The sequence below is a fragment of the Lithobates pipiens genome, unplaced genomic scaffold (assembly GCF_037356315.1).
Source record: "Lithobates pipiens isolate NorthernLeopardFrog02 unplaced genomic scaffold, aLitPip1_a1.2 Scaffold_22, whole genome shotgun sequence".
NCBI lineage: Eukaryota > Metazoa > Chordata > Amphibia > Anura > Ranidae > Lithobates > Lithobates pipiens.
Genome location: NW_027507784.1, coordinates 286,860,748 through 286,877,545, shown reverse-complemented (window position 1 = coordinate 286,877,545; position 16,798 = coordinate 286,860,748). Strand labels below are relative to the sequence as shown.

General features: G+C 41.3%; 1 protein-coding gene across 2 annotated transcripts in view; it reads left to right on the top strand.

Moving 5' to 3' along the window:
- MAD1L1 (mitotic arrest deficient 1 like 1) overlaps window positions 1-16,798 on the top strand; it is a 1,159,769-nt gene that overhangs the window by 635,048 nt on the left and 507,923 nt on the right. For both annotated transcript variants that reach the window (XM_077449134.1, XM_077449135.1), the window contains one exon: window positions 7,356-7,446. In XM_077449134.1, the coding sequence (XP_077305260.1) occupies window positions 7,356-7,446 (91 nt within the window). The remainder of the gene's footprint in view (window positions 1-7,355; window positions 7,447-16,798) is intronic.

Sequence of the window (16,798 nt, the reverse complement as noted above, 5' to 3'; positions counted from 1 at the left end):
GAGCCCACGATGTCGGCACCCCAGCTGATCTTTGGATTGGCTGTCAGGTGCAGCCGTCATCATTACCGGTAAGGCTGCTTTCACACTGCAGCGGGAGCGGCGTCGGCGGTAAAGTGCCGCTATTATTAGCGGCGCTTTACCGTCGTTTTAGCGGAGGTCTGCGGGCGCTAGAGGGGCGGTTTTGACCTTCGCTAGCGGCCGAAAAAAAAGGGTTAAACCCGCCCGCAAATCGCCGCTGCAGCGGCGCTTTGCCGGCGTTATTGCCGCGGTGTCCCATTGATTTCAATGGGTAGGAGCGGTTAAGGAGGGGTGAATACACTGCTCCTTCACCGCTCCAAAGATGCGGCTAGCAGGACTTTTTTCACCGTCCTGCCAGCGCATCGCTCCAGTGTGAAAGCCCTCCGGCTTTCACACTGGAGAGAAAGGGGCCGGGTTTTTTCAGGCGCTACACAGGCGCTATTTTTAGCGCTGTAACGCCTGAATACCGCTCCAGTGTGAAAGCAGCCTTGCACTTACCTGCATATGAAGCCCACGCCATCCTCTTTGCAGGCCACATCCATCTTCACCCCTCTTCCTTCCGGGGCTGTAGACTCTGACTCTGTGACTGACCCAGAGCTGCGTGACATCATGGCACACTCGCCTAAAGAATCAACACTGGAGGCCACTTCTTCACAGCACATGCGCCGATGACATCACTGGCACAGTATACAGTAAATATCTCCTAAACGACACACCTTTAGGAGATATCTGTACAGTACCTATAGGTTATCCTTATTCTAGGCTTACCTATAGGTACAAAAGAAGGTTTACAACCTCTTTAATACAAAAATGTTTTCATGCAGGCTTAAGATCACAATAAGGCCTCATGCACACAGGACATTTTTACAGCTGCTTGTACCAGTGTCAGCCATTTTTTTTTAGTGCAGCCTAAAATGCCTTTCCATGTTCTGTGTGTCCATGAACACAGGCTTTTAGGAGCTGTGAGTAACATAGGCGTTTTTTCAAGCTGTGAAAAAAAAAACAAGGGCCAGCGTGTTCTGAGGACCAGCATTAGAGCTGTAAAAATGTCTTACACTGGTAAAAGCTGCTAAATGTGGCTTAACACTGGATACAGACGTGTTGAGCTTTGTCAAGCTTTTTTGTTTTATGTCAAAATCAATGGACTTGAGGTGTGGCTTGTGTGCTGAGGATCTTGAAAGGGAACTTTCGCCAAAATGGAAAAAAAAATGGGGTTGGGTTCCCCCCCAAGAGCATACCAGACCCTGATTTTAAGGAGAACCCTCACTCCAGAAAAATTTGGGTTAGGTTCCCAAAATCCATACCAGACCCCAGCGAGTGAACCCCCCATACCAAGGGGTGTGGGTGCTGTGGGGCGGGGGGGGGGGCTTTTTGCCCCCAACCCGAATCACCTTGTCCCCATCAACATGGGCCTCTTCCCGACAACCCTGGCTGGTAGTTGTCGAGGGTCAGCAGGCGGGGGGCTTATAGGAATCTGGAAGCCTCCAGATGTCATTTGGAGGCCCCACCCTCTTTTGACATCACCAACCGGGGCATGCTGGGGTAGTGATGTCACAAGCGGGTGGTTCATCCCAATGACGTCACTGCCCCCCCCCCCCAAGCACCCACACCTCCCATGTTAAGGGCATGTGGTCTGGTATGGTCCATGATGGGGGGATTCGCTGGCTCGCCCCCATTTCCTGGTCTGCCGGGCTGCGTTCTCAGATGCAGGTCTGGTTCCCCTTAAAATCCTTACCCCCTGGGGGGCAATCCCATGCCAGTTTTTTTTTTTTTTTTTTCATTTTGGTGAGGATTCCCCTTCAATATCCTCAGCGCACAAGCTGCACCGCAAGTCAGATCATCATGATCCAACTTGTGGAGCAACTTCTATTCAAATCAATGGGTGCTCATTGGGAACCATTGATTATAAATAGCGGCAGTGAAACGCTGCTAAAAGCTAGTGTATCCAAATGTGCATTAACACCACTTTGCACTACGGCCTGTGTGCATGAAGCCTAAAATAGAATCTACAGTTATAACACATAGAATGTGCACAGTTGCTATATAGGTTCTGAGAAAGGTTAAGATGTTCCCTAGTTTTACTGAGGTTCATTTTTTTTTTTTTTTCTTCAATGTTTTCATACAGGGGTGTCCAGTGACTGTCCATCCTGAGATCACTCAGTGTGTTTGATGAGCTCTCTATTCAATTTACCCCCATTTTTGTTGTGGCACTTTAAATCTGCCTTGCTTTGATTACTAGTAGCAGAGAAGAGATGGAACATGATGTTGTCCTTCTGCACATCTGTCACACCACTTCCCCACATGCACAAATTAGATTTCCTTCATTCCGTGGCTCTTGTAATAGAAGGTGTAGAGAAACAGCTTACATCGTGACCGCAGGGGTAAAATTCCTGACAGTGTTTGAACCCAAGCTTATTTGGCTCTAATTGTGATTAACGAGAGCAGGGAGCAGCTCCCAGAGAAGACCGGAGGTGGACAGAAAGACATATAGTCCGTTAAGTAGCACAATCTCAGATTTGATGAAAAAGATGCATTAGTTTGATAAATCATGCTATAGTGAAAGGGTTAACAATAAATCAAAGAAATCTAACTTGTTTCCGTTTTATTTGTATTCTGTATGCTTCACACAGTCTCCCCATTGTTGTTTGGATAGGCTTAACCTTTCCTTTACCATAGCTGTATTCAGTGTATTATTGGTCTATCCAGCAGAGAGATAGATTACTGGGCTCTAGTTCAGAATATCTTTTTATTACATGTTTTCCATGCTTCTAGGAATTATCATCTTCAGGACACTGTAGGTAGTCAGATTGGACGTCACAGTTGCTAGCGGGGCAGGTAGGACTGAGCGTGTCTGGATTGTGTAAACAAAGTTCATTTTGGCATTGTCATGTTGGCTTAGAGCTAACAGGTTATCTACACATTGAATGCATCTTTTTTGTCCTGGTTTTAGAGATGTTCAACTGAACATCAATTTTAAAATAAATCTCCACTTTTATGATGGAAAAAAAAATAAACTGTTCTTGAACGTTATTCCTGCTTTGTAGATAATGAAACAGAATATTTTTATAACGTCTGACAGCTGAAAACAGCAGGAATACTAAGTGGGAAGGTCTGCTTGCTATATTCACGTGATCAGTTCCAGTATTATGCTGGCCATACACTATATGAAAAAAACGCCAAAATTCAATCATTTAGACAGTGTGTTCGTTTTTCGGCCAGTTAATGGGCACATAATCGATAATCCTTGGGATGTTTTCGAGCCGAAAAAAAAACAAGTTTGGAAATGTTTCCCGCCCAAACTGTTTGCAGTAAAAAAACAAACAAAAAATGTATTAATTTATGTAAAGTGATCAATTTATCAGTCATTACATGTTGGCACTATAGTTTGCTTTCACGGCCGATTGTTCGTTTTTTGAAGATGGGTTCAGCCGATTTTTCGTATAGTGTATGGCCAGCAGTAACAGAATAAATATCTCCTGGAAATGCAGTGAGCCAATCCAATAATCAGAAGACTAGTTATCTGAGCGTAATCTCTGCACAAACAGCACACACAATGCCACCTGCTTGCAATGTTTGTGAAAAAAAAAACGAAATTTAAATTGTTTGCTGGTACAGAAAAGCACAGCTACCTGCAAAGTTAAATATAAAATGTACTTTTTAATAACCGTACATTACAAATTGCTTGAGAATCTAACAATCTAACAATTTCTACATAAGCCAGAGTTCCACTCAAAAGTGTAACTTCTGCTTTAAGGCCTCCTCCCCAGCTCTTGTTTGGGAATCTAAGCTTTTGGGGAGGGGGGTAGCGGGTACCTGATTTTGACAGGTACCCACTACCACTTCTCTTCTAGTCACCTTAGGCAATCGGAAGCAGCTGTTACTTTCCCCTTTCTCCTTTCTGAAGTCTTCTGGGACACATGACAGGTCCTAGAAGACACAGTAAGTGGAGATGCTGGCGTCGCCAAGGGAGGACAGAGGGAGAAACTGCTGGGGTGAATGCACCGCTGGATCGCGGGACAGGTAAGTGTCTGTTTACTAAAAGTCAGCAGCTACAGTTTTTGTAGCTGATGACTTTTAATAAACATATAAGGGACTGAGACTTCACTTTAACTTAAATAAAATTCCCTTAAAACCTGTCACAAATCTAGGAAATCTATTCTGAAAGTCCTATCTTATCCCCTGTCTCATCATATATGGAGAAGTGTTCCCTTCATTCCACAACCCATCCAACGTCGGTCAGAGGAATGAGGGTACTCTCTACCACCTCAATAAAAGCTTGTAATTATTCTCTTGGGTCCTGGAGTCTACAGAACTTGATTGGGTCAGGCGATACAGGTGATGCACCTGCTTATCAGTGAATTCACACTGGAGGTCCCATTACATATGTATTATTTTAATGCCAATAATACTAAGGATTTTTGGTATTATATATTTTTTTTTATTTAGGAACATATAGCTTTGAGGTCAACATACTTTCCTGTACACACTTTTGGATTTTACATAGCTGCCAGAACTCATTGGGGCAGTAGAGGCAACTGTGGTGCTCAGCCTTCTCATTGACAGCCATCACAGCTCATAGTTTACAGAGATCAGATTGGTGGCATATGCTGTAACACTGTTAAGATCTTAAATACATACATTGGAAAGAAATATTTTATACTGCAGATGGCTTTTGGCACACTAAAATAGAAAGAGCCCATCTGGTGTTATTTATCACTACTATGCTCATTTCTTCTGCATTATACAACATTAAAACATTGCTGGATATTAACAATAATTTCATCGTTATTAAAGGTGAACTATGCACATTAAACTTTGTTTATTCATTGTAATTCATAAACATGTTTACACAATTCTGTAACACTCTCTATGTTGGTCACATAAGAAAGTATATATTAATATAATGTTTGATAGACTAAGTCAACATAGTTTAGATTTGTAAAAACAAAAAAAAGCACAGTCTGGAAATGAATTCTCCTCCATAAAAAAAACTAAACTAAAATATAGGATTTTTCTAGTAAAAAAGCATAATTAAAATTAGTGTGGCAGACCTTAGACTAAAATGATTTGTTAGCTATATAGATTCGTAGACTAGACACTAGAGAGAGCCCTAGTTTTCAGTGCAATCACTCCTGCTTAAAGTATATCTAAACCCAAGTACAAAAATTTAGTATATTGAAGCTTACCATTTTTAGATGTGGCAGATTTATTATTATTTTTTTTAACTTTCTCATGGTGATCTTTTTGGTAAAACTTACTGACCTAGGGCGATGCCATGCTCACTAATACTGTATGAATGAGCAGTGTTGCCACATTAGGACAGGAAGTGTCAGAAACACAAAACACACTCTCCTCCTCTTCGGACACTTTTTTTTTTTTTTTTTTTACTACATGTTTGTGGGTTTTGTGTAATCTTGAGGCTTAAAATAATTTTTAAACATGTGTCTAAAAAACGCAAAAACATTATATATTTTCTGAAAGCAGATACCGTCAAAAATAAAATAGTGGTAGTTCCAATTTTTTATGTCACGTGATATTACCGCAAAGGTCTAAGAAATGCAGAATTTCAGTAAAAAACACACTAACGTGAAGTTTAGGGCGAACAAACGCAATAAATTACCAAATTTTTGACAAAATATAAAAGGCAAAGTTGTGCAGAGTAAATAGATTTGCAACATGTCAAACCTTAATTTTTTGTGCGCCCGTGAAATGGCATCAAGCTTCAGTACCCTGTATTTTCTATAGTCTAAGCTTCAAAAGCCCCCTATAGGTATCAGTTTAGTGTTACGTAGGAGGTTTTGTGTTAGAATAATTGCTCTCACTCCGGTGTGCCCAATGCTATGTAACGTGTGTATCAAAATCAAAGTGTTTGCACGTAGGTGCCCCGACGCATGCGTTTATATTGGGGGGTGTGTGAGAATGATTGGAGCCGCCTGAATGTTCTCACCTGACAAGCAGGAGTCTGTCAGTTTCACACACACTCCTGGTGGCTGCAGCCAGCAGATTTTGTGTAATACCCACCACTGTCAGGTCCATACAGTGTATGGACCTGGTGGTGAAAGGGTTTAACCCAATAGCAAACATGTATTATATTGCAGCTTACCAATTCTTAAATGTGATGGCTGCATCAGTTGCCTTTTAAGGATTTATTTCATTTCTCTTCATTTGGTGATCCAGCCAGTAAGTCTTTTGTTTTTCTCAAGCTCTCCAGTAGAATGTGTCAGTTTATGTGGATGAGAGACTTAACACTTCAAGCGTGATTAAAATTATCAGCTTTTATTTATTCATGCAAAACCATTATTCCAAAAGAAAATACCCGTTTGCTGTAACTGGTTAAAAAATGTGAGCTGAAATCTGCTTTCAGTTTGTTAGTGTATCTAAAATTGCTAATAAATTTAGCACTGCCATTGCGTTGTACCACTTACAACTAGAGTTGACATAGTTTGGACAAATGTGTCAATCTGAATGTTAATTGTCTGTTACTATGTGTAGTCGTAATACCAACAGCCATGACATGACCACCCACCTAATATTGAGTTTCCCCTTTTGCCACCAAACTAGCCCTAAACCATCATGTCATGGACTCCAAAGTAGCATTCAGATTATGTAAAAGACATGATTGATTAGACCAGGTTGCCTTCTTCCATTGTTCTGTGGTCCAGTTCTGATTCTCTCGTGCCCATTGTAGGAGCGGACATGGGTCAGCATGGGCACTCTGATCAGTCTGTTGCTCCGGAGCCCCATATGTAAGAAACTGTGTGTTCTGATACATTTCTTCAGATTTAAATGTTTTCAGCAATTTGAGCTACAATAGCTCTTGCATTCTATCGGACTACAGGGGCCCACATGCATCATTGAATCTTGCCCTTGACCCCGTTACCGGTTTTCCTTTCTTAGACAATTTTTTGGTAGGTCCTAAACACTGCAGACCAGGAACATCACACATGAGCTTCAGTTTTGAAGTTGCTCTGATTCAGTCCTGTTTGGACTTTTGTCAAAGTTGTTCAGACCAATTTTTTGTGCTTCAACACATCAACTTTGAGGAAAACATGTTCATTTGCTGCCTAAAATCCCCCCCCCCCCCCCAATTTCAGGTGCCATTGTAACAAGATAGTTCGTGTTATTCACTTTACCAGTCATTGGTCATATAGTTATGGCAGATGAATGTATAACCATCTTATAAGGCCAACTGTTTAAATTTTTAATCACTAGGCATACTGTATATGCAACCAAATGGTTTTCTGGAACAGTGTTGCAGATGACAAAATGCTTCTGAGTGTATTATTATTCCATGCAGTCACTTCATATTGTATTCTCCATGCTCCATTTCTCTGCAGGTTGAAAATTGAGGAGCTTGAATCTGAACGTGGCCGGCTGGAGGAGGTAAACAAAGTGCTGGAGATGAAGCTGGAGAGACTTTGTCTTAGCGTAAGTAAGAGAAGAGGCTTTTCTGTCTTTGTCATCAAAGCCTCCTGACACACGGGTCTTTGGCCATCAAACGCTGTCATCTCTCTTATATAAGCAGTAATGCTGACTGGCAGCAAGAGAAGGTCATAAACAAATAATGGTTGATGTTCACACTTTCCAGAGTTTGCCTTTTAGTTGGTCTCCATCTTTCCACATGTCACTAACCTTCTTATAAGGTGGACATCTCTCCCTCTAAATTATATACTATGTTCCCTACGTTGGGGCAGTGGTCTGAGTTCACTTAGCAAAGCCAATTACCAGTAAACTTATTTGTTTTGTTCTTCTTCTTTTTTTTTTTTTTTTTTTTTTTTTTTTTACTATTCTATTCACCTTAATGTAGAATAAATTCTATTTCAATTTATATAACTGACATAATTGGGGTGCTGCAAATTCAATGTATTGGTCATTCAAGGTAAAAAAAAAAAAAAAAAAAGATAAAATACATAGGAACATCAAAAGAGGCAACCCAACTGTTGCTAAGCAAACTGTCTTAATTCTCAAATACATGGGGCATAATTCAACATACCTTGTAATGTCCATGTAATCTGGAAAACACAATATAATTTCTAAATACTCTGCTGAACTTAGTTTGGAGGTAAGCATTTATATCCAAATTGTACAGTACCAAATACAGGGCTTGTATTCATTGGCCATGGTTATATGTAAGCTATTTTCAGGTGATTGGACACCAACAAAAAAACTTTGCTAGGGTCTCCCCTTTTAACAATTTTTTGGTATCCTGACCCACTGAGTGGGGTTGGCCTTTAATGTTTACTTCTGGCACTGGATTCTGCATTAGATGCTCACCATGGCACATGTGTGTAGTTAGCCACAGGGTGCTGTACAGGGCTATGGTCCTCTGTGTCTCAGACCCTGAAGACCCTTTTGGGGGTGTGCCCACAGTGACAATTCACACCTCTAATGGACCCAATAACAGGGGTAAGGTAAGGAAGAGTTTCCCTGTAAATGTGACCGTTCTCAGCTGTAGACAAACTCATAAGGCTTAGCACACTAAAAGGATATGTTGGCACAGAAATGGGCTCCCCAGTGTACTTGTCTCAAACTCAGTGACCAAAGTATTTATACTTTTCTCATTTTAAATTTACAGTCTTTTCCCATCCCAAATTGTACGGTGACAGTTGCAACACACCCCATTCACACCATGTTTGCTGCACTTCTTGCCACCTTCTGCTTCAGAGGCACAGCCAAGGAACACAGTCAATGCCCGGATTATAGTGCCTCCTGTTTTCTGGACATGCAAAACCCCATATCCTCTGCATCCATGCTATAAGTACCCCACCACCCACCGGTGATCCTTTCAAATGAGCAATGACAGATCAATGGTGAAAGGGTGACTGGAACAAAAAGGCATTCTGCCGATGGCCTAGAAGAAACTCAAAACACTCAATGTAACAACTGTTCTCATGTCGTATTATGACACCGTTCTCCTCCCTTGACTCTAGCACCCTTTCACACATCTTCTGGCCTGCATGACAAAAGCTGATTTATCTGCCAATGTGTCTGAATTCTTTGGAAAACTTTCAGTGCTCTTAAAACCTTTGGTTTTCATAGGCCAAAAATTCAACCCTTCTCCTTTCCCTCCTGACTCAGTTACTAAATCAGAGATATAACCTCCAAACCTCTTTAAAGCAGCCCAGAGTTTAGACTTTTTATTTTTTTTATTCAACCAACCAGCCAAAAAAAAAGTTTCAATCTCCCCCGCTGAGATATTCTGACATAGGAGAGACTTCTCTGTCGCCACAATTCACCACCAGCTATCACCTGTGGCACTGATTGGGCGGAAAATTACTGACAGGCTGGTTTTACAGAAGTCAATTGGTAGATTGACTTCTGTACAAACAGCCTGCCCATGCATGGATCAAATTTCAGCTGGTCCCTGCTCAACCAGCTGAATTTCAATTCATCTAATGTATGGCCAGCTTAAGGATGAAATGGAGGAAAGTGATGGGGATACACATAGTGTAGTGCAAACTGCAGAGAAGCCATGAGCTTTGCCTGATCAACAAATTCTCTCCACTGTCAGCTCACTGATAAATGTGGTGCAAACTAGCCTTTGCCTAGCAGCACCTAAATCTTCACAGGCAAAACAATCCATGGGGGCATTACGAGGCTGCAAAAAAAAAAAAAAAAGCTGTTCAAGTAGTACATCTCATCATTTCACTCTTAAATACCTTATGGGTCCTACTGAGGTCCTTCCCTCTTTAAAAAGTGTTCTGTCAATAAGGATTTTGAAGCCCATTTAAATGACTACTATGCACTTGCAGATACAATACTGCAGCTGGCAACTGCTGCCATGCCTGTTTTCCAGACTTTTACTAAGTGGACAGAATTAATATAGAACGAAAACCTGGATTTGAGGACATCATTCTCTTAGAAGAGTTACAGCTGATACCTTCAGCCTTATTGTTTAGGCTGCATTCACACCTGAATGTATTGTTTTCAGGCGGAAATTCACTCAATTTCCCTGCGTTTTTGTACAGGTCAAAAATTCACCAATGTAAAAATCTGAAAAATGCTTGTAATCTGCCTCAAAAGAAGCTCATGTACTTTTTTGAGCTTCAGGCGACAGAATGCTCAGATGTGAACAGGGCATTTTAAATAAATGGGATTTTGGGGCTTGGAGATGAGCATTTTTTTACAAACAAATTACGAGCTGAAAAACACTCAGGTGTAAATGGGCCCTTAGTGTGGATGCTCTAGAGTATGCAATAAACCAAGTCTCTAGAATGTGTCACATCTATGTTCATGTGCGCAGGATTTTGTTGTAACTTGGTCAGCTGAACCTGCTTGTAAGGCTGGTCATAGATGATGTGTTTGTATGAATGGATTATGCCATCTTCCATGTAGGAAAGTGTTGTCATTATGAGAATCACTTGAGTGTAAAGCGGATATTTATTGTCCCCATAATGTTATAAAAACACTGTCGGCAAGTTTTGTGGCCCTATAATGCCCAATTTCTCCGAATATATGTATTTTATTAGCATTGCATCTTTTTTGTAGTCCAAATTGTGAGAGCAGCCCAGGGTGACAACATGCCTATTCAAAACTTGAATGGTATTACTGGCAGGATCACCAGGTGAATAAAACGGGAAAATAAACATGAAAAATGAGGCAGCTTCCTTGTTTAGAGACTGGTAAGTTGCAAAATAGTATACTTTTTGCAGGGTTTAGAAATGCTTGAAAGCCTGGGTTTGTGTCATCGTATAGGTTTTTCTATAAGGTGTAATCCTTCAATTCAGTTAGTTTCCCCATTTGTGGAGCAGGTACTTGAGATGCAAGGAGAAGTAGCCTGCTAAGGAGAGGGCAGTATAGAAAAAAATGTTTGTAAATGCACAGCCCCCCCTCCAACACAAATAATTAAAATAAAGACAAAGAAAGTCTTAATGAGACACTGGTGTCCACCACAATCTGCCATACACAGCTCACATCCATCCCACACATGCATATCTACTCTCAAAGTTCTTATAATTGTAGCACTGACCCCCGAAGGAGCGGCTGATTTTATTGGGCTTACCGTCACCTCCTTCACCTCGTATGGGGTTTCCCGAGGTAGGTGGCCCAAGAACTGTAGAGACTGACGACAGACCCACTTGAAGGGATTTTTATTTTCAAAAAAGTAGTTAGCATAGTCTCTCAACATAGGATCAGAGGGTTTGGGTGAAAAGTCCAGGTACTCTTATTGGTAAACTGAGTAGAAAACAGTCTCTCACTTTGAATAAATCCAGAGAATAGCCATTCACAACTGGATCAACGCCCTAATTGGATAGTCCTTCTCTCACCAGACCTAGCAGCCAACAGGGTGTTTGAGTCAGGAATAAGTCTCAGCCACAGACTTTGCTATAGAACACGTGAGGGAAACTTGAAAACTTGTAGAACATTTGTGTGGTACCAGTATCTTGCAGCCAGTCCGGCGATACCTCTCAAGATTGGATTCTCTTAGGTCCTCCAGCTTTTCCAGGCTCTTGTTGAGACGCCAACCCTTGTGTGGCCTTTTCCTGAAGAGTCCTCCTGGATAACTTCACAGTTGCTGGGCCTCTCTACTAACCGAGACGGCACTGGACCACCTCTGAATCCTTCCCTCAGTTTCCTTGCCTCGGGCTAGCCAGCCCTGAGACATAGTCGGGTGGATCCGCACCCCAGGCCATGGAAGTCGTGGGGGCTGGTCAGGAGGACCAGAACCATGCAGTCAGAACACACTTCTGGACCGGAACCCCCGAAACACGTGACATCCACACCTTAAATACCCCCTCACAGAAAGAGGGACACTCCCTCTGGGCTGGTTCTGAAAGAGAGCAACCTTAATGCACCTAACTAGATTGTGTTTCATGCCTGCTAAAAGTGACAGCGCCCCCCATGGCCAGGCAGAACACCCTGCAGTCCAGTCAGACTGATGCTGAGGTCAAAATTTAGAACAATTAGACCCAAACCAAACTGCAGTTTTGAGGGTAACATTACATTTCAAAAACATATAGCATGTGCTCTTCAGGAGCCAGCGCTACATAATATAAATTCCAGCTAGCCAGAAATAACCAATTCTACTGAACGATACATTTTTTGTGCACATAATTATGAGAGAGTTTGTTGATTTCGCTTCATAAAGGTGCTTGTGCCTAATATGGTGTTGCTAGTTTCCAGTAGATAGCAAAAGGGTATAAACCAGAGGAGAAAGGGAAAATTAAAATTCATCCGTAATGTGCTTCACCTCAAAGCTGTGATTGGAGAATTATTTATACCGATAAATCTTGGACTGATATGTACAAAGGTAACAACGGTCAGGGAAACAAAAACGGTTTTGAGAACAAGCACTCTGAATAGATATCCCCTTAGTTAGGGGGACACATACAGCTCACTGTTTGACATCCTGCTCTGGGTCTCTTGTTCCATTTAAATCAAGTCTGTCTGTGTATAGCCCTAGTTATCTAGTTCTCTAAGCTGGCTTTCCTCTCTGAAGAGTAGGAATCTTCCCGTTCTTTTGCTTATATGTGTTGGTATACTCAGAGGATTACTACCCTGGAGTCTTTGATGGAAATTATCTCCAGGTGACGGTGTATTTAAAACTGCAGTTTAGGTTGTCAGAATTTTCTATATAAATGTTTCTGAAACCCAATTAGGACTAGTTTGGATGAGCATATGTGTCCTCTTCCCTTTGTTTTTATAAGGAGAGGACAGTAGTGATACTACCAGGGCTATCATTACCGCAGGGCAAAAGGGGGGAAAAAATGTTTGCCCAGGGCCCAAACCATATTAAAGACTGCCCTGGATACTACTATTGTTATTTTAAAGCTGCTATTTTTCTTAAACTACTGTGACGATGCAATGCATTTCAATGCATTACTCTTTCAATGAGCAGTTTTGCAAAAATGCAAATGCAAACAAGTGTACATCTAAGTTACAAATCCAGGGGCAAATTGTTGAGAGCATTGGCCCACCCCTTCTGTTTCCTGCTAATTGCTTTTGGCCCATTTCTTTGAGGGGTGGCAGCTTCATTTTGACAACAGTCATATGCAGGAAACTGTTATTCAAAACTGCATAGCCAGGGCTGGTATTAGGGGTGGGCGGGAGGGGCAGCTGCCCTGGGTGGTTTGATTTGGTGTGGGAGGAGGGCGCAGTTTGCCAGTTACAGTCCTGCCCAGTACAGAATATGCTGCCGAATGTAACACAGGAGAAAACGAGTGGCTTTGTCCCTGCATTGTAGCACTACTCCCGCCCCCTGGCTACACAGTGCCCTGTACTATTCTCTGAGCAATAGGAGAGTGGAGCAGGTGGGTGCATAAGGTTAGGAAGGCATCAGTTGTCAGTGCTTTTCTTATTTTAGATGCACAACTTTTCTGTTCCTCTCCTTGCCTGAACAGCGGCTTCTCTCCCCCCCCAGTCATCTATACCTCTCCTGCTTTTTCTTTCACAGTGACCCGAAGTTTGTGGGAGATCACCAACTCTGCCCCCTAGCCTCCTGTCTTTATCTGTCTCCACTCTGAACTATGTCAGAGCTCATTCCTCCTCTGTGTAGTGCCCCCTCCTCCTGTGCCCTTCCCCTGGGGTCTCCACCTCTGCTGCACTGCAAAACTGAGTGTTCTCGGTCTCTCAGCTGAAAGGTAACTTTCAGGCTTCATATCAATGTTAATTGCTGTGGAGACAACTGTTCTTTTTAGTAAGGGTCCGTTTACAAGAGGTGCAAACATGTCTCCCATGCAGGGCTGACTTTTATCGGCACAGGGGTTACATAGGTGTTGTATACAACCCCAGGCCCATTCATATTTACTGGGACATGAGGCTGTATGCACAGCCTCTGTATCCTAATATGACATGCAGGTGCGGGCCCCAATACAAGTGAATAGGACACTGGCCCAGGGATGCACACAATGCCCGTACATCCCTGTCCTCTTAAAAAAAAAGCCCTGCACGGGACACACATCTGCACCACATGTGAATGGGCCCTAAAGAATTCCTATTCATGGAGACTTCGTAAACTCCCCAGGCATAAGAAAACAGGCATTTTACACAGGAGCTAAAAAAAACTGGCCATAGATGGATGGAAATTCAACAGGTCCAGCAATGACCGGATACATTTCAATCCATCTATAACCTTTACTGCTAAAGGTGAAGTCGATCAGCTTTTCTCAAACCAGCCAAAAAATTTCCTTTGATCTGCAGTGCTGACATCGATGTCTCAACGGAAAAGATTCTCTCCTCCACCTTAGACCCCTTTCACACTGAGGCGATTTCACGCAGAAAAAAAAAAGAAAAAAAGAGCTCACTGAAACCTATTTCCATTAAATTTATCAATGAATGCTGGAAGGGCGGTGAAAAAACGTCCCCCCTCCATTGAAATGAATGGAAAACTCTTTAATAGTGCCTGAAAAGCTCTTCAAAAGTGCTCAGTATTTTACTGGCAGTTTAGAAGCGCCTCAGTGTAAAAGGGGCCTTAGTTGTGTGGGTGGGGGCATCTGCTCAGTTTTTTTTTTTTTTTCAGACATGGACTGAAAAAAAAAAAGAAAAAAAAAACAGATCCATCTTATGGCCAGCCTCCAGCTTACCATACACTATACAATCTGATTGGACAATATATTTTGCCTCTACCACCAACTATGTAGTACAAAGTCCTGCCTGATTGAATACTACTGGAAAATAGAAAACCCACAATAATGCTAAAACGTATAAATAAAATTCATCAAATACGTCAATATGATTGCTCATAAACATATAAAAAGGAATGATAAGTATAGTTTATAGATTTAGTTTATAAGATGGTGAATGATCTAAATTTAGATTTACTGTGAATAATCCTATTACGGATGTGAAGTGGATCAATAATAGTGAATGGTTCTATTATTTAATCATAAATAATAATTAACATAAAAAAGTGAACAAGTGCTTATAGGTAGCAATTGGAACAATGCTTTTATGTGTGCAAAAGTCCTTATGAAGGGTGAAGCCCTTATGAAGGGTGAAGCCCTTATGAAGGGTGAAGCCCTTATGAAGGGTGAAGTCCTTATGAAGGGTGAAGTCCTTCAACAGTGAATACTGTTGAAGGACTAAATCTAAATGCTTAGTATCAGCACTGTTATCGGTATCAGTGCAACCCTAGTTCACAGCAGGCTGAACAGATCCCCACATCCACTCAAACAAGGTGGGTGGAGGAATCCCCCCCCCCCCCCGTGCTATTGTACTCTGACAGCAGGACTCCTCAACTGTCACAATACAATGATCAGCGCTGCAGCCAACAGATCGAAAGAGGTTTCCAAGCAGGACCAAGATCAGCTTCACCCTGTTCTAGAGCACCATTTACAATCTTCACAATTCACCTTTGGATAGCTCATTTACTCATTATTGGCGGTGAAGCAAGCCGTCATCAAAGCAATCTAATTGTGCTTTATGATCATTGTTACGACCAATCACAAATGTAAATAGTAATACTAGTGCACTCTACAACTATCACATATGTTTGTGTGCGGCAAATTCTTCTACTAGCTCCGCCCCTGCTCTGCGGTGGGGGGGGGGGGGGGCGGACACATTTTGGCATCCTCACCCTGGGCGCTGAAATACCTTGTCCCGCTACTGTGCAGAGCTAAATGATAACTAAATGCACAGATATAGGTAGCAAAACTAAATGTGGACCTTACCTATAATTCTAAAAGGACCCCCACCTCTCACAAGCTACAAAGTCTACCTATCAGTCAGACTACCTGTCATATTAAAGCACCATTAAGAAGGTTCAAAAAGGCATTGGGCCAAGCTTGAATTTACAGGAAAATGTGAGAACTATGACCTCTACTGCCTGTATACGGAACTACTGATTGTTTTTCTCGTTCAAAAGTTTTTATTTTATGTTAAAATAAATTACATGTACAGAATATAAGACAAATTATTTGATACAAGAAATAAAAAGACATATTGAAGTACGGATGATATAAAGCAAAGAAGAATTTCAAGATATTCTCCTGGGAATGACAATAAATGTCCTTAAATATTTTAGAATTTGAAAACATTCTTATAGCTGAGTTTTAAACATTTTAATCCCAAGAAAATATAAATATGTCTAAAAGAAAATATATGATTTTAAAGTTTTGACCATAACTTCTAAAGTATGTTTATAGTAAATATTATATAGTAAGGGAGGAACATAAAAGGTATATAGGAGGGGAAGGGGAGGGAATATTTCTCTGGAGGAGGTTTTATATATCAGCTAATGTTGTAATTCTATAAAAAATCTTAATCACCATAACAATAAAACTCTGTTATCAATATTATCTGACGTATAATATTTAATCCAGGGTTTCCATATGATATCAAACTTTGTCATCTGGTTTTTAACTATAGCGTCCATTTTAGCATGGATGAAAGATTGATTCATTCTACGTTTGGTTTCTGCAATATTCACCACGTTTTCCACGCATTGGCTATAGTCTGCTTTGCGGCTATCAGGAGTGTAAGAACTAATTTGAATTGTTTCTGATTCAGAAAGGCTGGTTTTAAATTAAGGAGAGCTATAATTGGGTCTGGAAAAATTGGGCTACTGATTGTTTTTCACATGCAGACTTCACAGAAGGTAACTTGAAGTAATGCACATGTTGCATCATATGACCAAATATTCCTATGGTTTATTTTAAAAAGACAATTTCTTTAAAAAATATTCTCTTCTCTAGCTCTATTGAGAGAAGTGCAGAAAAAAAAATGAAGCGGTAGAGCCATGCAGGTAGGGTCACCCTGACACTCTATATAAACTTCATTGAAGTACAACTTTGTGCTGTCCATTAAAGATATAGTGGCAATATTTTCATGATAGATTGCACTT